Source organism: Epinephelus moara, chromosome 15 (genome assembly GCF_006386435.1).
Source record: "Epinephelus moara isolate mb chromosome 15, YSFRI_EMoa_1.0, whole genome shotgun sequence".
In the NCBI taxonomy this organism is placed as follows: domain Eukaryota; kingdom Metazoa; phylum Chordata; class Actinopteri; order Perciformes; family Serranidae; genus Epinephelus; species Epinephelus moara.
In genome coordinates this window covers 15,075,485-15,099,873 of record NC_065520.1, presented here as the reverse complement: position 1 = coordinate 15,099,873, position 24,389 = coordinate 15,075,485, and the positions used below count along the sequence as shown (strand labels likewise).

At 42.4% G+C, this 24,389-nt stretch overlaps 2 protein-coding genes across 3 annotated transcripts; one reads left to right on the top strand and one right to left on the bottom strand.

The window, feature by feature from the left end:
* Positions 1–2,374: 2,374 nt before the first annotated feature.
* LOC126401755 (CD59B glycoprotein-like) lies at positions 2,375–4,452 on the bottom strand. The gene is made up of 4 exons (XM_050063230.1): positions 4,348–4,452; positions 3,791–3,844; positions 3,302–3,427; positions 2,375–2,788 (listed from the first exon to the last, which is right to left on the bottom strand). The coding sequence occupies exons 2-4, from the start codon at positions 3,834–3,836 to the stop codon at positions 2,688–2,690; spliced, it is 273 nt and encodes a 90-aa protein (XP_049919187.1). The 5' UTR covers positions 3,837–3,844; positions 4,348–4,452; the 3' UTR covers positions 2,375–2,687.
* Positions 4,453–8,298: 3,846 nt separating this feature from the next.
* LOC126402010 (protein SON) lies at positions 8,299–22,881 on the top strand. Of its 2 annotated transcripts, none has more exons than XM_050063645.1 (20): positions 8,299–8,432; positions 10,172–10,387; positions 10,560–10,594; positions 11,656–11,855; positions 12,673–12,860; positions 13,039–13,247; positions 13,702–13,975; positions 14,106–14,299; positions 14,823–14,975; positions 15,139–15,311; positions 15,417–15,551; positions 17,556–17,642; positions 17,878–18,096; positions 18,728–18,838; positions 18,938–19,054; positions 19,152–19,299; positions 20,239–20,307; positions 20,502–20,617; positions 21,122–21,223; positions 22,185–22,881. In XM_050063645.1, exons 1-20 carry the CDS (start codon positions 8,350–8,352, stop codon positions 22,260–22,262), a joined length of 2,907 nt encoding a protein of 968 aa, XP_049919602.1. In that variant the 5' UTR covers positions 8,299–8,349; the 3' UTR covers positions 22,263–22,881. The 2 variants fall into 2 exon arrangements, with proteins under 2 accessions (XP_049919602.1, XP_049919601.1); XM_050063644.1 differs by having other exon boundaries at positions 17,553–17,642.
* Positions 22,882–24,389: the final 1,508 nt, after the last annotated feature.

Sequence of the window (24,389 nt, the reverse complement as noted above, 5' to 3'; positions counted from 1 at the left end):
TAGGGTTTTAGTGTTTGCAGCTTATAGATTTTTGAAAACTTGAAAACGCTGAATTCCTTCTCCTAAGTGGAATTACGACTCTTTCGACATTAAGATATTATAAAGTCCAGGTGTCCTGTCTGCCATTGTTATGGGGGACAGCAACAGGATCTGAAACCAGGAACATTGTGACATCTTTTAAAAAGTCTTGACATGTCCAGAAAAATCAGTTCTACAATCCTTTTTGAAGAGAAAACAAAGGTGAATGATAAATAAATATCTCCACTGGTATCTGCCTGGAAAAACCCACAGGCATCAAACTCTGTTGCGGGTTTCCCAACACGTGTTTTCCATTGCTTCTGTCAGTGCTCGTGAGTGTCTTCCTCTCTGGTGGAATCCCAGTTTAAAGGCTCCACATGGACAGCTGAATGGTATTTCCACAGTGCTTCCAGGCACTTGTTACTGAAGGGAAGCCCCGTTTAATGGGGTACACCTCATAAAGAATGAGGCTGATCATTTCCCCGTGGTTTTACTGAGTGTGTGGTGGGGAGGAGGAGGTCCACGTTCTGGGGTTTCTCTCCGTCAGCAGCGTGGTGGATGTTTGCTTGTATACTGTGTAGTCACAAGATTATCTTTTAATAAGGTTGAACGCAAAGAAATGCTACTGGTTATTATTAAGGCCAGAAACTGAAGGAGTTATTATCATTCTCTGAGATGAGTCGTATATTCGAGGGGCTCTAAAACTCACGAAAGGTTGCAGCAATAAGAACTAGTGAAACATCTGATCTGGGTGTCATGATTGGGTGTGAAAAAACAGCTCAGTAGCATCACTATAAAGTTGCAATGATGCAGCCCCTGAAGCTGGTTTCACCTACATGTACAAAACTTGGTATGGACAAGTAACATCCCAAGATGTACAAAAAAGTCTCTTGGAGCCATACCCTAAACCCAACAGGAAGTCAGCTATTTTGAATTTACTGTGCAATTTTTGTGCATTTCGGCCATTTCCAGGGGTCATGCTTCAGCAAGCTCTTCCCAGAAGTTTGAGCCAGTTGACTTCAAATTTTGTCTGTATCATCTTAAGACCTTTGACATCAAAAGTTTGAGTTTTTGTCGAACCATGTGACCATGGTGAGGCGTCAAATTTCCATGTTTCGCAACCAAACAGGAAGTGGTTTGTAACTCTAGCATACATGGTCTAATCTGCCCCAAACTTCACATGTTTGATGTCTGGGCCGCCCTGAACACATCTACATGCCAAAAATTACTAATTGTTATAGAGCCCTCTACTGGCAACTCAAATTTGCTTGGTAAACTCTGTAGATGAGTGGATTGCCCTCTCTGTGTTGGGGGAGAGTTACTGCCCCAAGCAAGGGAGTTCAAGTATCTCGTGGTCTTGTTCACAACTGAGGGTAGAATGGAGCATGAGATGGGTCGGTGGTTTGGTGCGGCCTCTGCAGTGATGTAGGCGCTCCACCAGACTGTTGTGGTGAGCTGAGTCAGAAGGCAATTTCAATTTACTGGGCCATCTACGTCCCAACCCTCCCCTATGGTCATGAGCTCTGGGTAGTGACCAAATGAGATTATTGATACAAGCGGACGAAATGAGATTCCTCCAACGGGTAGTTGGGAGCCTTAGAGACAGGGTGAGGAGCTCGGACATCCAGAGAGAGCTCGGAGTAGAGCTGCTCAAAAGGGGTCAGTTGGGGTTGGTTCAACATCTGATTTAGATGCCTCCTGGGTGACTCCTTAAAAGAGGTTTCAAACACATCCAGGCCCCGGGGCAGACCCAGAACACTCTGGAGGGATTATATATCTCGTCTGGCCTGGGAACACCTTGGGGTCCCCCAGGAGGAGCTGGAAGAGCTTGGGAGGAGGGGCGTCTGGAGTACTTTGCTCTTGCCTGCTGCCCCCGCAACTTGGCTTTGCATAAGTGGTTAAGAATGGATGGATGATATTGTATTTAATGCAATTTAATGTAGCAAATACATTGATTGATTGATTGACTAGTCATCCTTTTATTGATTTTGGAGAACTTTTTGCAGCAGAATGTTTTCCCTACATGAACAGTGGCTGCCACAGTTATTTAGAGGCTGATTAATGTACAATAGCCTCTGGATCCTAAATTACTCTTACAAGTGACAAGCCAAGCCATCATCTCATAAGGCACGCAAGCTTCAGCCCACACAAAGGGAAACACATCCATTTTATTTCCACTGATCTTTGCCTGCAACTGGAAAAAGTATTGCATTTGTGTTCTGCTCAACAGACGCTACATTATTAAGCCGTCAGCAAAACTGATTTTGCTTTAATGAATGATAAGCCTCGCCACTTGTCGTAATTTTCAATTCCATCATTTGAAGAGGAGAGACAACAAAACTCATTTTTCAAAATGTCACGTATTTCATTATTTGTCTTTTAATAATGCTCTTTAAAAACACACACAAACATATGCAGCGGTGGCCAAAGTGAATGCTTATTTTTCTGTACAGTGTTCTGGTGCCATCCAGTGTCACTGAGCATCACCGGTTCAGATTTGACCCGGCACAAATGGTACAATGTGAGTATAGCTGTGTACAAATACAATTCATCTTTTTAATTCCATTTAAGGAAGCAGATTTTGGTATTCATGGCAGCAGTTAAACAGCAATATGAAGTCAACAGAGTTTGAGCAGAGAGCGTAAAATCCCAGGCTGAAGGGAGGAGGCTCAGTTGCAGAGGTCGGTGCTGCAGCATCTGGCGAACACGCCGGGTGTTGTGACGTAGCCCTGACACACCGCCATGTTCATGCACTGACGGAACGAGGACCCTGGAATGATAAAAGAGATTAAATCAAACTGTTATCAGGGCTGGATTGAAGGATGGTTCATGTCTGTAGTGAATCAATAATCAGATGATCCTGTGAACAAGCTTTTCTTGCTGATCACACTGGCCATTCAGGGATCTCTTGATGGACTACCAAGTAATCAAGTAAGTAAGTGATGGGGGACAAAAACAGCATCCCTTGTTCTGTACTCCAAAATTGATCTGAGGCTAATATGAGGCTTCAGCAATCTAAGTCAGCCCAAGTTTAGTTAGGGCTGGCTCAGGCTTGTCTTGAACCAGCCCCTAGTTAGGCTGATATAGGCCTTGTGATATTGGGTTTTATAAATACAATTGACAATTGAATTGAGTTAACAAAATGAAGTGGATATCTTCCAGTGTTATATTCTTTTTACTGTCATATTCTCTCTTGGGGTGGCACAGTGGCAATGGAAAGAAAATAACAACAGAGGAAGCTAATCATTTTTCAGCACACTTCAGCCTCCCGAGTGGGACTTACTCAGCGCGCCTTGGAATATGACGGCAGCACAGGCGTCAGCTCTGCCTGAACAGGTCTGGACGCTGGTTGCACTGCAGAGGTCACTACTCTCCTTTGAGAAACAGTAGTTACACTTAAGTGCCTCCCCTGTGGACATCACACACACACACACACACACACACACACAAAAATAGTATTAATCCATCACCAAGTTATTACTGCTAGCTGCTCTCAAACGAGCGATTAACTAAATTACGTTTCACAATTAAAACCTGACAATATGTTTTGTTAGTGATGTTGGCATCACACAGCAATGCATATATTTTTCCAGTAATATCTTTGTTAATTTTCAAAAACCTTGTAAGAACAGGGACTAACTATGTCCTCATCCAGAGGAATATTGAAAGCACAGAGATTATCGTCCAACAATAAAATTGAGTCCCTTACATGTCGGACATTTTAAAGACAACAAAATGCAAACAACAATGAAAAGCATAAAAACACACATACCTTGATATAGAATCAGCAAGAGAATGGCACACACTGCAGCTTTCATCTTGATGTCTAAAATTCAAATAATACATAAAAGCAAAGTTGTCAGTTTCTTATCAGTTTCAAAAATATATATTGTTTTTTATTAATCTGCAAAATGAATGAATATTACATAGATTGAAAAGCACTGTATTTCATGCCTCATGTATGACTACTTTCATGTATATCATGCATCCTCAGACAAAGATATAGATTAGAGTGACAAATGTGGATTAATCTGCCACTGAAAATAGTCGCTGACATGCAACGTGTCAAACATTTTGTACGACTAATCATCTTCCCTAACTTTATGCAGCTCTGTAACATGTTTTACAGAGGACCACAAGAGGTTACCTGTCAGATCAACATAAAGAACTTTCAACATTTCAACAAATGAATAATTGTGCTGGTAGTTTGGATGAACAGGGTAGAGATAAAAGTGTTGTACAAACTATTAAAATAGTGTTTAAAACGGAAATTACATCATATGCAGATGAAGCACTGCTCTATCTGTAAATGCAAAGATGGGTTGTTACCTTGTAATCAGATGCTCAGTCTGAGATGTGTTCCTGTTTTCTCCAGAGAAGCACTGGCTTCACAGATCCCTGCTCTTCCTTATATATGGTTTTGCAATCGACCACAAAGACCTGTCTGTGCTGACAAGCTGAGACTGGTCACGGGTCACGGCAACATAACTGGCTCGACAGCTGTGTTGCAAAACAGGAATGTACAATGTATTCAGTCAGTTACTGACAGACTGATGACCTGAGTTGCACTGATTTATTGCGGTCTTCAGTCAAATCAGACAGTCCAATGCTACGCTCTAAATCAAGGATTTGGATCAAGGATTCATCAGCACATTGAAAGTACTCCAGACAACAATGTTAATGCAACTCTTTTGTTTTTGCTCCCAGTTTTCACAGGTTTAAGTTAAATATCTCAGACTTTTTAATGAACTTAACAGACATATTTCTCTCAAACTTTGGTCATAAATTAAATTAAATTAAAATCACTGCTAGTGAGCGCCTCTCCTTTTCCAAGATGATCCATCCACCTGACAGGTGTGGCATATCAGATGCCGATTAAACAGCCTGATTACTACACAGGTGTGCCTTGTGATGGTCACAAACCAGTGGTTCCCCTTTGGTGGGCCACGGTCCAAAAGTGGGTCGCAGGTTCATTCTGAATGGACTGCAAGTGACTCACAAACACCTGATGACTGAGTAGGTAGATTCCTTGTACGCCCCTCTTTTGCAACACAGCTGGAAAGTCAGTTATGTCGTAATCAGTCCTGACCAATCTCTATCTGCAACACAGGCAGAGCGCATGTTCCTGTGGTTGATTGCAGGTGATTGCACTGCTGTATTGAAAGTATAGGGCAGCAAGGACGGACTGGCACGCAGAGAACTAGAGATTCAAACTAGGATGCTTCTAAAGACCTAGCAGGGCTGTACAGATACATTTTAATCAGGGAATATTAATAATTGAAATCACATCAAAATAACTGTTCCAGGGTCTGAGAATAAATCTGACACATTCCACTAAAGATAATTGGACAAATAGTGGCAGATGGTCTATAGAGAAGTCTGTTACCCTGGACAAAGCAATTTATACAAGAGCCTCAAATTGAATTTTGAATTTAATTGAAGCTTTTCACAACAAAATAAGTGACTCTTTGGAGACACCTTTTTAAAGACAACCAAATCAAATCATGTTGTAAACCTGGATAACCATGAAGGACATGTTTCTTACAAAGAAAAGTGTTTCTGAGAGTCTCTGGGCAGAGACGACAGCCTAATTACACTGATGGAAATTGCCTTTTTTTAATCTCGAAAGAGGCTCAAATTGAGAATCTGCTGTGTGGAGACAATATTCTAAGAGAAAATGAAAGTCAAATTTTCATTTGTAGTGATTCAATATTGTCATGTTTCTCAAACTGTAATTTGTTTCTAATCACACATGTTGTCCTTCATTGTGATCCAGTTTTCACCTTTCTTAGCTAGAAATTGGTTTCTAAAGGACTGTTTTTTATCTGTCAGAGGAGGGGTGATGGGATGGGACTTTTTTTTTTTGTCCCTCCCTGAAGCTACAAATATTTTTCCTTGAGCCTCCCTGAGAGACTGGCGGAAAATGGACAACCCTCTCTCCATCATAAATTAGTTGTTAGATTTTTAAAACTTACTCTTTGATGTTTGAACGTTAAAAGTTAAAGATGAAATCCTGGAGTTGAGAGGTTTTATTATTCTTGTTGTGCATGCTGGTCAGTTGGTGCAAACTGTTTATTTTTGGCCAAATTTTAAATAAGACATATTTACTGGTGATGGGCAAATGAAGCTTCATGAACCACCAGTTGTATTTGCTGAACCCACTAGATGGTGCTCTTGGTGGGCCCAATCCCAATACCCCCCCTTGTCCACTACCCCTTGGCCCTCGAAATGAAGCAACGAGGGGTAGGGGTAGAAATCTTTCCCTAGGAATTGGGACACCACTCACTACGTCACCGCGTCCGTTACGTTCACGCATACGTAACTATTTTAAACAGGAACCTGCGAGCCATTTACATTTCCAACTGGCATCTACAATGGAGTCTCCAGTTGAGTTCATCCTACTTATCGCGTTTGCATTATTCATCATGCTTCGTTTGATGAACGGCAGACGACAGGGGACTTCTGCTAGCTAGCTAACCAGCTAACATTACGAGGCAGAATAGTTAAACTAGCTGGCGTGTTATCGTAATATGAAAAGTCCACAATTTTGCAGAACAGGACAGATGACAGACGCCAGATAGTGCGAGCTAGCTAGCTAGCTAACAAGCAACCTGACGACGGTAACGTTAGCTATGTGTGAACTTTTTTCCCCATCTCTTGCTCGGTGGTAGCCATGGCAACATCTACCCCTCACTGGCAAGTCAGCATCTGAAATCCCTCGCTCCGAAGGGCTAGTTTCATGCCCCCTACCCCTACACGCAAAAAGGAATTGGGACACCCTTACCCCTCGCGAGAACGCACAAATGTCAGGGTAGGGCCAAGGGGCAGGGCTAAGGGGGGGTATTGGGACGAGCCATTGGTGTAATGAAAAAGGCTCAAGGGATGGCAATGCAGTTTGGTTTCAACTAGCAATGGCCAAATAACGCTTCATTTGGACATCACTAATATTTATGCTAAGATTTAGTTACGTATTTTTTTGTTTGTTTCTTTCTGACAGAAACGTTCGTCACACATAATGTGTCCAAGGACTGTCGCAAATTTAAAAATCCAGCGATAATTTCTGTTTTTACAGTTTTTGTCAGTGATAAATGGTGCAATTTGGTGATTTTTGAAGATAAAAATGTTTGGAAGGCATTTTTTCTTTTAGAAAATTAGCGGTACAATAAAACTAAAATACAACCATTAATTTTGTACGAAAAAAAATAGCAACATAATTCTCTCCCAGGTCCTTAAAAAATATTTGACATCCCTCCCCCTCATAAACAATCCCTATGAGCTTCTGGGCTAAAATGACAGCCTAATAAATAACATGCAGAACTTGGACTTTCACTTACACATAAGATTTAACTATTAAACTGTTTTTACTGAGGTGCTGTAGCTCTTAGAAGGGCTGCTATACTTTTTGCAAACCAGCAGATGTCACTGTGCTGCTGATTTTGAAGGCCCATAGCTTTATAAGGCTTCATCACAGCCAGAACTCTGTGAGGTAAGGTACATAAGAAAATATCATTGAAACAAAACATTTACACGGTATAAACGTTGGTATTTCAGTTAAACTGCTGCCTCTGCAATACTATGATTGCACTGTACTGCATTACCAAAGTCAAACAGTTTGCACAATGGTTGTATAACAGTTTCCTGTCGTAACAGACATTCATTTATCCACCTGCCATGGCCAACAGCCTTGTGATGGGGTCCTTGAAGTAGCATCAGATCACTGGTCTATCTATTTCAAATATCATAATGATATAATGGTGTTTTAGCCTCTCTCCACTGGCTGACTGAAGAATTCAGAATTGATTTTAAGGGTCTCCTCGCCCTTAATGGTCTGGCCCCGTCCTTTATCGCAGACCTCCGGATTCAGTTCCTGTTTCTGTTCCTACAGACAAAAAGGACATTCCTAGCTTGGAGTATGGAGCAGGGAACATTCATACAGAGTTAATTTAAGATTTTGTTTTTGCATTGAACTGACCACTCTGGAACAGTTTTAGACTTTGACAATGACCCCTAACCCATAGAGTTACAAAACATTAAATAAATATTGTATTGGTTGTAATTTTGCTTTTGCACAACCATGTTTATACACTGAAATAAACTGTGCTTCATCACACACTTGTGACTATTAAAAATCATCCATGTGGCCCCATATGGGGATTTGTCATCAAATACACTTCCGCAAATGACCTGCAGGGGGCAGCAACACGCTCATGCTGCGTCTAGCCTGCCTGAAATTCAAACGAAGAAGAAGCAGCAGGAACGAAAAGACAGCCGGAACAGAGCGGAGAACCGAACAGTTCCTACCCGGACTTAAAATGAGATGCACACCAAAACATGGCGGCCAACTTGGAGCAAATTTTCCAAGATTTTATATTGAATAAAATCAGAGAAATTGAAGACCAGAATGAAGACAAAGCGTACGTCACTGTTGTATTTTGTTTCAGTGTTAGCGGCAGTTAAATGCAACTAGCAAGCTAGCGAAGAGAAGTTAGCAAACAGCTAACGTTACAGCGGCCGGCTGCCGCTCTGGGTGCCAAATATAACATTACCATACAAGCTAATGCTTTATTACTATGCGTGTAAACGTCGGGGTGCAACTAGTAACGGTGTTATTAGCAGGGCTGCTGCGGTGGATATACGGTTCCGGTTTAAAGTACCTAGTTTATTAAGCGAGTAAAGCGGTGCTGTTTGTGTTTGCTGTGACAGTCTGTGTAACTGACACAGTGTTACATGTTAGCTAGCTAACTTCCAGGCTGCATGCATCTGTCAACAAGCAGAAAGTAACCTTATTTCCCTCTGCTTGCTTTCAGAGGGAGGAATTTATATTTTTTATTTATTAAGCAAGTCTCCAGCACCTTGCAGACAAAGTCATTTCCTGTGTTCCTGAACTATAACCACCTGCTACAACCTTAAATCTAAAAATAAGTTGTGTAAAACGTAGCTAAATACAGACTGCAGTGATTTGGAAGCCATTTTCCAACTTTATGTTATGCTGTACAGTCCAAAGACAAGTTGTTTAATGTTCAAGCTGACAGACTTCTGTAGGTTTTGTGTGTTTGTGTGTGTGAAAATACACTCACTCTGAATTTGAAGCCTGCAACATGTTATAACAGAGTAGGGACAGGAGTGTGTTTACCACTGTGTGACATCACACTTTTGCTGGAATAAGCAGGGACTTCCTGAAAAAAGTTGAACCTTGAGCTGGTAACTGTCTGGATGGTCCTTTTCCTCTTTAGCTAGTGATGTCCAAACGAAGCTTCATGATGGTCTTAATGGTATTTTGATGCTTTAAGCTGAGGACAGCTGGGCTCAGTGGTCTGGTCAGGTTCAGTAGATATGGACTGGGGTGCGCCAGAACCTGCAGCTTTGGCATTAGACAACAAAGCACATTACTTGGACGATGGACACATCTTGAAGAACATCTTTCAACCCTTTGTTGAACTAAGAGTTCCAGAGTGGACCCAAAAAATAAAGAAAATGCTTCATGAAGCTTCATTTGGCCGTTGCTAGTTGAAACCAAACTGCATTGCTATCCCTTGAGCCTTTTTCATTACACCAAGAGCGCCATTTAGTGGGTTCAGCAAATACAACTGGTGTTTCATGAAGCTTCATTTGGCCATCACTGCTCTTTAGCCCGCATCCATGGATGCTATGGATGATGAAATCCTTAAATGTGTTGCAATTGTGCGTAGATGAAGTTTCTTCCTAAACTGCTGGGCTGTTTGCTCACAGTTTCTTAACAAAGTGACCGTCCTTGCTTGCAAACAACAGAGCCTCTCGAGCATGCTCCATTCATATTCAAAAGTGATGCTTAAGTCTGTCACCAGTTAAGCTAAGGATGTTCCAGGTGTTTTGTTGCCCCTGTCCCAACTTTGTTAGGATGTGCTGCAAGCATCAGATTTGCAAATCAGTGCATTCTGTGTTTATTCATGTCTGACACAAAAGTAGCTGCTGCTGTTGTCTAAAATGATCCGGGTAACTTGGCTTTATAAAACCTAGAAACCTGTCAAATCTACAACATGCACCAGAACATCTGCCCTGGGTTTTACTTATTTACCTACAGACTTTACCTGTGTGAATATAAAAACTACACTGGTCTGCCAAAGCATTAAAACCACTGGTAAAATCTCCTTCTCCGTCTCTGTGTGTCCACCAGTGCTGCTGAAGGAGCGGGCGACAGCATCGACAAGGTTGGAGCCGACAAAGCCGCTTCCGACAGAGACAAACAGGAGGACCTGAGGGGCAGCGGTTCACAGAAGAAACACAAGAAGCGTAAAAAACACAAGAGCAAGAAGAAGAGGAGGAACCGGGAGAAGGAGAGCAGCTCGGAGTCGGGGGCGGAGTTGGACGGAGGAGCCAAACACCAGCCGAGGTGAAACTTTGTGAATGGCTGTCCGTACTAACGGGTGATCCAGATGTTTTGGCTGTCATGTATTAATAGGGTCAACCCCTGTGCATTATCGGCCTTATGGCGTGAGTGGTTTCCTGCTTCTTATCCTGTTGTTTCCAAATGTCCCTAAATCAGGTTTATCTTTACTTCACAGGAGAGGAACGCCAACAGAGTCAAATAAGGGGCAAGGTAAGACTGTCTTATTATTGTGATTGCATTAATCTGCTGCACTAAAAGCCACCAAGGAGCAATCAAGATGTTTTGGTTCTGCTTTATGAAGCTGTCATGTTATCTGTCTTCATATACAGTCTGTGTGGCACACTCATATATAATTGTCTATATATCATCTGTAGGTATACAGTGCCTTGCAAAAGTATTCACCCCTTTGGCATTTCTCCTATATTTTTGCATTAGAACTTGTACTATAAATGTGTTTTTGGATTTTATGTAATGGACCCACACAAAATACACAAAATTGATGAAGTCAAATTGCCATGAAGCTCCTAAATAAGCTCTGGTTCTACCAATTACTGTTGATGGGGGAAACGATCGATACAGCACAGTATCGCAATGTTTTTGTGCGGCAATATCATATCGTGACACAGTGCCTAATATCAATTTGTTTTATTCCATGAATTATTAATATGGCAAATGCAAATTAAGTACTGTGATATTATCATATCGTGGATAGTCTAGTGACTCCTACCCCTACTTAGCTTCACAATTTACACCAGTATTCAAAGTTGAATCTCAGTATATACACCTGTTCTGAAAGGCAACAGTCTGGAGCATTACTAAAGCCCCATTTCCACTAACACTTCCAGTACCTTTGGAACCAACAGTAACCCTTCAGACATGGTACCTAGACCCTAGTGTTTCCACCGCATACAGTACTCTTAAATGTGGGTGAGGTTGTTGTCACTCACTGTACTTGAAGTCGGACACTCCACAGAGTTGGGCTGTATGGAAGAGAGGTCAGAAACACAACCATTGCTTAACAAAAAAATAAGAAAACATGGTTGGAGTTTGTCAAAATGCATATGGAAGAAGGTACTCTTATCATATAAGACTACAATTGACACTTCATAAAGACACTTCACCAATTTTGACTATGTTGTGTAGGTCCAATGCACAAAATCCAAATAAAAAAACACTAGGGGGGGTTGAATACTTTATCAAGGCACCGTAGAGTAATTTCTGTCGTACAAAACATGCTATACTGGCACAGAGCTGCTGAACTGTGTGTCCAGGTGAGGATCACGAGAGCAAGTCCAGATGCCACAAGAGGCATTCGACAGGAAAGAGGAAGAAGAAGAAGAGAAGACGGAAAGGTGACGAGAACTCGTCGGAATCGGACTCTGAGTTTGTGTCAAAGCAGAGGGATAATAACTGCGGTCAAAGCTTATCTCCGAGGCGACGAGAGGAGCTCCCTGACATCATCCCCAAACAGGTAAACACACTAAAAACAAACACATGCTGTCGTGATGTTAGTTCATCTTAGTTTACATATATGTAACCACTACATGCTTATCCCCGACCCTTACCTAAAAACAACCCTTATCCCTAGTGATGTCCAAATGAAGCTTCACGAACCACCAGTTGTATTTGCTGAACCCACTAGATGGCGCTCTTGGTGTAATGACAAAGGCTCAAGGGATGGCAATGCAGTTTGGTTTCACCCCTTTGAAAGTAAGAGTGCCAGAGTGGACCCAAAAAATAAAGAAAATGGTTCATGAAGCTTCATTTGGCCATTGCTAGTTGAAACCAAGCTTCATTTGGCCATCACTACTTATCTCTGAACCTGTGGGGTCCATCTTTTAGGGTGGAAATAAGTAGTGATGTCCAAATGAAGCTTCATGAAGCACCAGTTGTATTTGCTGAACCCATTAGATGGTGCTGTTGGTACAATGAAAAAGGCTCAAGGGATGGCAATGCAATTTGGTTTCAACTAGCAATGGCCAAATGAAGCTTCATGAAGCATTGTCTTTATTTTTTGGGTCCACTCTGGCACTCTTTGTTCAACAAAGGGTTGAAACCAAACTGCATTGCCATCCCTTGAGCCTTTTTCATTACACCAAGAACGCCATCTAGTGGGTTCAGAAAATACAACTGGATCTTCATGAAGCTTCATTTGGCCATCACTAGAAATAAGGTGACTTTGTTAGCAGACCTTTGTGAGCAGAATGTGATTATCACTGATATACGCATCAGTGACATAAAAGACTAATGATAAAATTAGCCTTTCTTTCTTTATCACTCACTAACAGGACAGTTCCAATAAAGCAAGAGGAGGTGAGGAAAGACACGGCAAAAGGAGCTGTCGTTCCCGTTCACGGTCACATTCCCATTCTCATTCACATTCCTGTTCAGTGAGGAGGAACTCTCGGTCTAGACACCACCGAAGATCCAGGAGTCGCTCCCGATCTGGCTCTCAGCACCGCAGGACCCGCTCCAGGTACGAACGAGAACCAGCAGTTGATTGATTCTTGAAAGAAATACATAACATTAAGTGGGAATACCCATAGGAAGCGAGATGTGAGGTTCGTGCAAGTGTCCATGAATGGTTACTCACATGGTACATAAACAGAGAGGACTTTTCTCATTGTAATGTTACTTTATGTGGCCGCTGGCAGCTCCTCAGAGAAGAGAGAAGCTTTGGATGGATCTACCCAAGGTCCTCCAGAAGGCCTCCAGCCCCCTCAACTGGCCTCCAGCCCTACCAGAAGTAGCATCAAAGCAGAGGAGCTGACAGAGTCGAGGACAGAGCTGCAGAGCACTGACCAGAGCAAAAAGCCATCGGAGAACAAAGAAGAGACAGCAGATGATGCAACACAACATCTAGGTAGGACATGTTTGATGGCATCGTTTTCTATACTGTAAACACCTTTATAAATAAATAACCTTTGATTATTGTAGTGATGGCCAAATGAAGCTTCATGAAGCACCAGTTGTATTTGCTGAACTCACTAGATGGCGCTCTTGGTATAATGAAAAAGGCTCAAGGGATGGCAATACAGTTTGGTTTCAACTAGCAACGGCCAAATGAAGCTTCATGAAGCATTTTCTCTATTTTTGGGTCCACTCTGGCACTCTTTGTTCAACAAAGGGTTGAAACCAAACTGCATTGCCATCCCTTGAGCCTTTTTCATTACACCAAGAGCGCCATCTAGTGGGTTCAGCAAATACAACTGGTGCTTCATGAAGCTTCATTTGGACATCACTAGATAACAGCTTTGTGCAGTTCTTCAAGACGTGTCCATCGTCCAAGTAATGTGCTTTGTTGTCTCATGCCAAAGCTGCAGGTTCTGGCGCACCCCAGTCCATATCTACTGAACCTGACCAGACCACTGAGCCCAGCTGCCCTCAGCTTAAAGCATCAAAATACCCCAGATCCTCGGACGCTACCGTTAAATCACCAGCAAAGAAGAGGAGGAAACCATCCAAGTCCCCACAGAGGAAGAAAGAGTCAAAGTCATCAAAGAGGCAGAAAAGATCCAAGTCGCCATGTCGGAGCCACAGGAGGGGGTCAAGATCCAGGAGTCCTTCGAAGAAGAAGAGATCACGGTCGAGGTACCGTGACTGTTTGGGGGTTGGGGGCGTCTGACAATTTGCGTAATTTTCCCTAACCCAACAATCCAATATTGGAGATGGCCAGGTTGTCTGAATTCCAAATGAATTGAACTACATGTCGTCTGTGCAGGTCAGCGGGCCGGCGGTCACGGAGGTCACGCTCACGGTCGGTGTCACGCGGCCGGAGGAGGGCGACATACAGCCAGAGGGACCGCTGGAAACGAGAGCCGAGTCACTCCCCTGTGCTCATCCTCCGGAAAAACAGATCCCCCACTCGGAAACTCTGTAGTTCAAGCAACAGTCCTCAACGCATCAGTGAACTGGGTCAGATTTTATGTTTTTATTTTTGAAAGTTTGAATCCTGACTTGGGAAAGCTTTTCCCACACTCTGACTCAGTGTGACACACATGCAGGGCTTAGACGTGTTAATAACCTGCACATCATTCAAACATTATTTATTTATTTATTCAACTGTTATGCATTAGCACATAGCTTATTGAGTGATAGTCCCTCTTGTGGTGTAACTGAGTAACTACACTGCATTGCAACACAGTCAAATCTGGTGTTTTTCATTATGAAATACAATAAAATGTCCGCCTTGCTAATTGTCTTTATACATTAAAAGGTCTCACATTCTTAGAGCAATCCATAATTCCTTCCCAGATGGTATAGGAAACAAATTTCTTGTTTGTAAACTGATAAGTGAAGAAAAAGCGTGGTTACTTGGTCAAGAAGACCCCAGGGATGTAACCTCACCTTAGTGCGAGCTGTCACTGAATCAACACATCCATTCACTTAATTGATTCCTTTGTTGTTGTATTTATATCTGTTCTTCATGTTTCCTCAGATAAGGACCAGTTGCTAGAAATCGCCAAGGCCAATGCTGCTGCCATGTGTGCCAAAGCAGGTATGCCCATCCCTGCCAGCCTGAGGTCCACGGTGCTTCCCCTGGCTCTGCCGACCATGGCAATGAACGCTGCTATGGCCAGTATGACCGCTGGTATGACCTTGACTCCTATCTCATTTTTAAATTTTTCTAAAATTACTGATGTGGTCATCCCTTCAGGCCTAAAAAAAAGTCTGTTTTAAGTTGCTATGTTCGTCATTGACTTTCATCAGGCCCTTACTTGTTTTCTTTCTCTGTGTCTCTGTCTTCCTTACAGCCACCATGACAGCAGCATTGTCCAACATGGGCATGTCTTCGCTGCTCCCACTGCCGTCCATCACCAACAAGCCACCTCCTGTCTCCGCCCAAACCAACATCGCTGCTTTGGAGGAGGTGAAGAGGAAAGTGGCGAAGCAGGCCAACAGCATCAGCATTAAGGAGTTTACAGATGTAAGAATACAGAGCAGCCAAGTAGAACTTCCAAACAGTGGTGTGGTAAAACAGTATTGCTTTAAGATAGTATGTCATTTGCTGTGTGTTTGTGTGTATTTGCAGAAATGCAAAATGATCGTGGACAGTAAAGGAGAGCTGCCGGTGGCGATGCCTCATGTTTCAGACGAGGAGGACGAAGGGAAACCCTTCGGAGGATCGGCCCTTCGAGAGCAGAAAGCTATCAGCTTCAGCATCAACGTAACATCCACACACAGGCCACACTGCGTCTTATATGAGTTTATATATTAATATGAATGACAGTTTGCTCCCTTGTTAAAGCATGTGTGAGCATATTATCTTAATTATAGGTATTGTTCCCCTTTTCCATTGAAACATTACTCCCATAATATATCACACTGAGAGAGAGAAAATTGTTGAGTGGAGGGTTTGTGAAGATGTCTGCCCCATTATTGCTTGAGAGTTTTGCTGGCTGCAGTTGTTTTGTATCAAATTGTTCCACAATCAAAGTAATTTTAGTCCAAGTACATGAAACAAACATAAATTCAATATTTCCATCACTTTTTCAGATTGTTTTCAACCGTCTGAGGTTTAACTGGCGCTCATTTAATCACATCGTCTCTTCTCCTGCGATGGTTTAATGGCATATGACTATAGGATTAGCTCCCCAACTGTTTCTCTTGAGGCGCTCAGTAATCAGTAAGTAAAAACAGAATGCAACGATTTGCAAATCTTTTTTTAAACATATTTTCAATTGAATACAGAGACAAGATATTTAATCTGCAAACTGATAGACTTTATTTTTGTAAATATACACTCATTCATGAATCGTAATAACTTGTGTGACAGTTAATCGATTAATTGTCAGAGAAATAATTTATGATTGTGATAGCCCCACTCGTACATCAGATATGAACCAAAAGAAACAAGAGGAGCTGTAACACAATGTGAACACAATATCTCAAGAGCACCGTTAGGGAATTTCTTCAAATTTGGCACAAACGTTCACTTGGACAATGATGAACTGATTAGAAAACTAGAAAAGAGACCTCCGCCAAGTAGGAGATATTCCCTCCCCCTCTGCATCAGATTTTGCAGCCTGCATCGCAATTAGGTTATTTGCATCACTATCATTATTATATATGTCTTCACCATGGAGACACTGTGGTGTATTTATTTCGTTCGTTCAAATATAATATGTTTTTTGTATTTTTCACTTTTTTTTTCCAACACAGAACATTAATTTCAACTTTAGAATTACAACAATATTTAGCAAGTAGAACAAGATATGCTTTCCAGCCACCAGATGGCGCTATTTTCACCGTCTCCTTAGAAATTGGAATTGCTGCTGAGGCTGTCAGACGATAGACTTTTTTATTATTTTATAATTTTATCCACTTTGCTTCAACCGATCACCACCAAAATTTTATCATCTGTTCCTTGTCCCATTATCCACCTTTCCTGAAAATCAAAATGTGTTCATAACTTTCTGAGTTATTTTGCAGACAAACAGACCAACGCCGGCGAAAACATAACCTCCTTGGCGGAGGTAATAAATAAAACTGATTAGATTATAGTTGTCATCAGTCAAAGGTCAAGGTCACCGTGACCTTTCATCCGTCTCATTCTCGTGAATGCAAAATTTCACAAACGCCTTGAGGGAAGCTCTTTGAATTTGGCACAAACGTTCACTTGGACTCAGCAATGAACTGATTGGAATTAGGTGGTCAAAGGTCAAAGTCACAGTGACCTTGCCTTCATCTTATTCTTATTAACACAATACCCAAGAACAACATAAGGGAATTTGTTCAAATTTGGCACAAACGACCACTTCGACTTAGGAGTAAACTGACTCAAATTTGGTGGTCAAAGATCAAAGGTCAGTGTGACCTCAGAAAACATGTTTTTTGGAAAAAATGAAATAAAATAATGAAGTGATGTCATTTTATATCCAAAAAGTCAAAGGTCAACATCACTGTGACATCATAATGTTCTGTAAAAACACTTTTCTGGCTGTTATTTAATGTCAAAAGTCAAGAAAAGAAGGGGAGACATTCTCATGGTCACGTTACTTTCACGAGTGAGTTAAATAACAATGTAGAGTAGTAGAGATGTCCATGATGGAGTGTCTCTATTTGAGGTGTCCTGGTGTATGATTTTAACACACGTGCCAATACCTTATTAATTAATGTGCGGTTTAGTACTTAAAACCAAACCAACACTCTGTCCTCTTTTTCCCAGCAGAACACAACAGTTCGTCCAGCAGTGCGTAGTGATGCGGGCATGGCCAAGGAGTTTCCTGTGTCGTCAGGTTCCCAACATCGTAAGAAGGTCTGAATAGATGTGCATTAGATTTGGATCTCAAAACAGTGTTTAACAGTGTAGTTTTAAAATCTACCAGCTCATGTTGAACTACAGCAAACTTCTGAACACGATATCACAAGAACACCAAGAGCATGCTATCGATTAACTGTGTAATAACTGTTACAGATGAAATATCTGAATATATTGTTGCTAAGCAGTTTGATAGTGTTTTATGAGTAAAGTAATGTGCTCTGCCATCCAGGAGGGTGAGGCGCTGGGTGCTTACGGTGAATGGGTTCCGGTTGACAAAACAGCAGACAAAGCTGCAGCTGGCTCCAGGAAGGCCCCGAGCACTGTTCCCATAGCGACAGCCACCTCATCGTCAGGTGAAACAGCGGCAGCGCCAGGGTTACCGGAGGATGTCGAACAGCCGGCGTCTGCGCCAGATAAAGACAGCGTTTTCCCTGACCCGCTGCTGCAGGTAAGAAGTGGAAGTATAGATCCAGAGCCTAGGAACTAGGAGCAAAAACACTCCTCCCTTAAAGTCAGATTTGAGAGTCATTTATGGAGCGTCCCACTGTTAGGATAAGTAGTAGTCATTCTTGCAACAATACACTGACTTTTCAGCAGGAGGTTTACTGCTGGGAACAGAGCTGTAATTAAACACTGAGCTATTACATCTGAGTTTATTAGGAAATTGTTGGTTGTGACACATCCAACAGATTGAAATTATCGTCAATGCAAAGCTGCGTTTCTGCCGTGACAGCGTGTGTTCTCATTTGCACCCTGCTTAAAGTCAGTCCCAAAAATGATTCAGGTTTGCCAGCGTTTTAAAACCCCTCCTTCGAGCCCTCTTTCCACAGAAAGTCTTTCTTGAATGGGGCAGGGTTTATGACATGTACTGCATTCTGCCACCAGGGGGCAATTGAGATGCTTTTATACAGTCTGTGGTTTGTCCCTTTTAAACTCTGAGTGCAGACACATTCTTGACTGACTGACTTTTTCCCTTTTACATTTTGAAATTGGGTTCTTTTTGCCCTCTCAGTTTTTTTCTCCTCATAATACTATTTCTTTGTCACCTCTGTTTTCTCTCTCTGTCTCTCATTCTGCAGCCAGTAGACATCTCTCAGGCTGTGACAGAGAGAATCAAAGCTCAGAGGCGATTGGCTGAGAACCCCTATGATGTCAGCGCCATCTGCATGCTCAGCCGGGCACAAGAGCAGGTATGTTATTAGTACATACACTTAAAAAGTAGACGGTCCTCTTGATCAGACTGTTGGATCTGTGACTGTCTGAGCTCATGTCATTGTCCTCATTGACAGGTGGATGCGTGGGCTCAGTCTAACACTGTTCCTGGGCTCTTCACTGGTTCGACTGGAGCTCAGGTCCTCAGCTCTGAGGAGCTTTCCACCAGCGGACCACAAGCATGGCTGAAGAAGGTAACACAACAAACACCAACAAGGATACAAAACCATTGAGACAGATGTGCCAGAAATGAGCATGATGTCTCACGTTGTCTGCTTGTGTCTCGGTCAGGACCAGTTCCTCAGGGCAGCTCCAGTGTCGGGCGGTGTCGGGGAGTTCCTGATGAGAAAGATGGGCTGGAAGACGGGAGAGGGCCTCGGGAGGAACCGCGAGGGAACCGTGGAGCCGATTATTATCGACTTCAAGGTCGACCGCAAAGGTCTGACACCACAGAACACTGGACCGACATCATAGCGGTGCAGAGTTTCACAATGAGCTTTGACACTGTGCGCTTTACAGAAGGATAGTGAAGGCAAACAGGTCCCAGGTGATCAAACAGACACATATCTCCTCATGGAGACATGGTATAGTGGCTGTCAGCTCATCCAGACCTTTCCCAGTACCTCATGGATGCTTTCCCCTAGTGCCTGTGGGGAAAGGGAAAAGGCATTCTGGGTGCTGAGTGCTAGCAGTGGAAAATAAGTCTTGAAGATCCTCCAATGGTTAGGACTTGAAATACTATAGTGTCATGGGCTTGAAATTAAATTTTGGCAGTCGGCATTGCCATTGTAATGACCTCAGTCGGCCACACGGTGGCGCTGGAATTAGCACCCAGAAACGCAATTTTGGAAGGGTCGAGCCCCTCACACCATAAGTCCCAGCTGACTTGAATTCTGGGACACATATCCAGCTTAATGGGCTCCACAAAAAGCCTTTTAACCATGAAAGTCTGCCATGATGGATTTCTTGCGAATTTGCATAATGTAAAACCATTAATATGAAATTACTTTTTTGAATTTTGTCTCAATTATAAAGTTGGTGAACAGCCTTGTGGGACAGGAGTACACATTGCTCTCATAAATGAGCAAGATACGTAAAAAAGCATGGCCACCATCAATGAAAAAAGTCTCACCAAGGGCAGGGCTAAGCAGGAAGTAGGCCAAGTTGTCTTGAGTAATCCTAATGAAACTCAGTGGTGACATCCTGCATTAAGTCTTGAGCATGCTCACCAAGTTTCTTTCACATCCGAGGACTTTGCGTTTTTATATTTTGGGCTACTTTCTGAAGTCGGCGGAGTAATGGCTTGAACCCACAACTGCTGCTTGTGGCTATATTCACAAGATTTTGACAGCACTGATGAGATTTTTATGTGTTTCAGGACTTGTTGCTGAAGGAGAGAAACCACAGAAGCAGACAGGAGGACTGGTGGTAACCAAGGATCTGATGGGTACAAGATGCACAGCAAACAGTCACAGCATGTAGTGTGAAAATGAGCCTTTAGCCCCACACTTTACTACAGATGTAGAGATTAACCCTGACACGGGCATCACTTGGGATTGAACCGCTTATCTTCTGATTAATTTACAACCCGCTCTACCTCTGAGCCCTTTCATCTTATTCTGCCCTTCCATTCACGCACAGGGAAGCACCCAGTGTCTGCTCTCATTGAGCTGTGTAACAAGAGACGGATAATGCAGCCAGACTTCGTCATGGTTCACCATAGTGGTCCTGACCACCGCAAGAATTTCCTCTTCAAGGTGGGTCATTTTGAACCTGTGTGTGTGTTCTTACTCCTCAGTTTCAGTTGGTTGCAGTCTGAAACCTCACCACTAGATGCCATTAAAGAGTCTTCTAGCAGCTGTGGGAGCCTGCACTGAGGCGCAAGAATGCTTTGAAGTAAATGCTAACGTGGGTAACGTGATCACAAAGACAATGCTGATACATACAGACAGCATGACGTTTCCCATGTGCAACCTGTTCAATTAGTGTGTTAGCATGCTAACATTTGCTAATTCGTGCAGATGCTGGTGGGAGTATCTTTAGTTTTAAGGTATTTGCTCATAAACCAAGGTATTGGACATATTAGAATTTTGACCTGATGGTGGCACTATAGGAAAGTCAGGGGATCACCAGTTGAATGATTCATCATCTTGAAACCATGAATGTCTGTATCAAATTTTATCCCAGTTCATGTCGTACATGTTGAAATATTTTGCAGGTTAAATGAAAACTTGTCTTAACTTGTGTCATGTTGTCTGCAGGTCACAGTGAATGGCGTGGACTACCAGCCCCAGACAGCTAGTCCCAATAAGAAACATGCCAAGGCCATGGCAGCTACAGTTGCACTGCAGGCTCTGGGAGAGGTAATATTGAAAGTAATGATGTAAACAGTCAGCGAGCTTCTCAAACATTTCACTTTATTTTACTTGTCTTATCTCTGTTTTGATTTTCCCCATGCAGTCAGGTCCGTAATAAGCAAGCATTATTGTATACATGGGGAAATACACACACTTAAGGACTGGGCGATTGATCAAAGTTTATTAACGGCAGTAGTAGAAGGTATCAGGCAAGACCACAGTAGCAGCGCAACTACGACCCACGATCCAGAAGCAACTACAATCCGAGGCAACCTACACGACAAGAAAGAATAAAGACATAAAGTCAGTAAAATGCATTAATGGGACATGGATATTTGGAAATGGAGAGAGAGAGAGAAGGAGCTCAGTGTCATAGGAGATCCCCCGGCAGACTAGGCTTATGTCAGGCTTACTAGGGGCTGGTTCAAGTCAAGCCTGAGCCAGCCCCGACTATAAGAGCCAGCCCTAACTACAAGAGCCAGCCCTAACTATAAGAGCCAGCCCTAACTGTAGGAGCCAGCCCTAACTATAAGAGCCAGCCCTAACTATAAGAGGCCAGCCCTAACTATAAGAGGCCAGCCCTAACTCTATAAGAGGCCAGCCCTAACTATAAGAGGCCAGCCCTAACTGTAAGAGCCTGCCCTAACTATAAGCTTTATGAAAGAGGAAAGTCTTGGACCCTGTGAGACAGACCGTGCCTTCCCCCAGACTGAAACTGGAAGATGTATCCACAGAAGAGGAGCCAAAATCATTACATGATTTGACTGATAAGATTCTTTGTCCTAAATTGCCGCTTAAGGTAATCCAGAGCAGGGTTAACACATGCGAATCGCTTCTCTAAGCACAGAATTTGTCTTGCCTATCATTTAAAATCCTGGTGTTCATTTTAAAAAATAGGTTTGTGTGCTAATCACGTGATATCGGATTAATCTATGCCTGTTTCAAGTGTGCTTTGTTTTGTCCATAGGTTCCTGTGGATGGACCTGGACTGTACACCGGCCCTGTCTTCACTGCTGCTTCTACAGGCCCTCTGTTCTCTACGTAGACACACACACACAACCGTGGCACACTGACACTGGGACACACTCTGCAACGGTTTCACAGTATTCTCTTGTCAGTTGTGGGACACTTGAGTACGACTAAATAACCAGTCCATCATTTCCACTTTGGTGACGTATTTATACAGTATACTCATGACACAGAGTATCTTTGTACGGAAGCTGCCTGCAACTGGATTTATACCCACAGAATCACACTCATTTTTAAAGTCACTATGTTCATAACAAGGTGGCAAATCTATTTTTGCCAGGTTTTTAGGATTGAAAAAGACTCTCTCCATCGTATTTAAAGTGGACGGCATGTATGTATGTATGTAAGTATGTATGTATGATAAAGTAGCATTTCAGCCTATTTATTAGATGACCCACTGAACAGGACTCGTTGCTCTGCAGTGGTTTTGTTGGTCGCAACAAAGCAGAGCGGAGTCGGGCTGTTAAATGAAAAGTATATCTGTAAATGTGTTCTGTTGGTTAACTTCTCCGTTGGCCTGATATTACAGTTGTGGCCTCCTCTTAACATGATGTCTCTCGTACGAGAGGCTGTTACGTTTTATGGAACTGACCGTCTGAAAGTGTGTACACAGAATAAAGAGTCTATTTATGTTATTTAGTCGAGGAAGAGTCATTACTGTGTGTCTTTCAGCATCGGTGCCTAATGTGACCCAGGTAAGATCTCTACTGTCCCTCTTTAAGGATACATATATTAAGGATAGATATCTGCTTCTGATGTTTTTGCCTCTACAGCCAGCTGTAAGAAGTAGAAGCAGGTAGACAGGAGCAAGCTACAATGAAAGGAGGTGCAAATTTGGCTCTCTAGAGAGACCGACACAGACAGAGAGAGAGAGAGAGTAGTATATAGTTCGCTCTACGTTCGCACAGCTGTGGTTGAAGAACTCGGCAGGATCACATCACACAGAGATGGTGAGTATGTCTTCATGTTTTGACAGATTAAAAACTTTGTCAATAACCGTGGATTGTAATTTTTGAGGTTTTGGTTGGGACAAAGCAATGACATTGATATTTATGAGTGGCTGTACAAACATTAAAAGCAAATCTATCCATTCCACTAAAAGCACCTGTAGCCCAGGGGTCACAGAACCAGACAGCCATACAGTTACACTTGAAATCTCAGCCACTTCCATTCGGTGTCAAGTTCGTGCTCTGAGCCACGTGAATTTTATCTGTATCTTCTTAATATATCAATGATATAAACAAAGAACAGCTAAAGTGGACATTTCAATCCACATCATTTTTCCAGACTTTGCAAAAATCTGTTAACATACATACACTGTAAAATATTTGACTGTACATTTACAGTAAATTACATGCATCACTTTCACAGTAAACTATTGTTAAATTACAGCAATGTACTGTGATCTGAGAATAATTATGCCTGCATATTACTGTGATTTAGCAGTATGCTTCTCCAAAGATAATGCAGTGGATATAAAAAGTCTACGCAGTCTTGCTAAAATGTGATGTAAATATGGAACAAAAATTAGACCAAGATAAATAATTTAAAAACTTGTTTCACCTTTTAATGTGACATAATCTGTCCAGTTCAGTTGAAAAACAAAAACAATGTTTAGGGGGGAAAATATATAAGTGTGCACACCCTTAATCTAATACATGGTTGAAGCACCTTTTGATTGTATCACAGCATTCAGTCTTTTTGAGTAGAAGCGTGCCACATCTTGACTTCAGTATATTTTCCTGGTCTTTCTGGCAAAAGTGCTCCGACTCAGATTGCAAGGCCATCTCCTGTGCATACCCCTCTTCAGGTCACCCCATAGATTTTCAATTGGATTTAGGATTTAGGTGCCAAAAAGTTCCACCTTGGTTTCATCAGACTATAACACATTTCCCTGCATGCTTTTGGGTGTAATTTTTTGCTAAATATAGCCAGGCTTAAATGTTTTTCTTTGCAAGGAAAGCCTTCTGTCTTGCGACCCTACCCCGTAGTCCAGGCGTAGAAAGAATACAGGAGATTATTGTCACATAAAGCACACAACCAGCTCCTTCAGTGTTGCTGTAGGCCTCTTGGCAGCCTCCCTGACCAGTTTTCATCTTGGCTTTTCATCGGTTTTGGAGGGACCTAACGTTGTTCCATATTC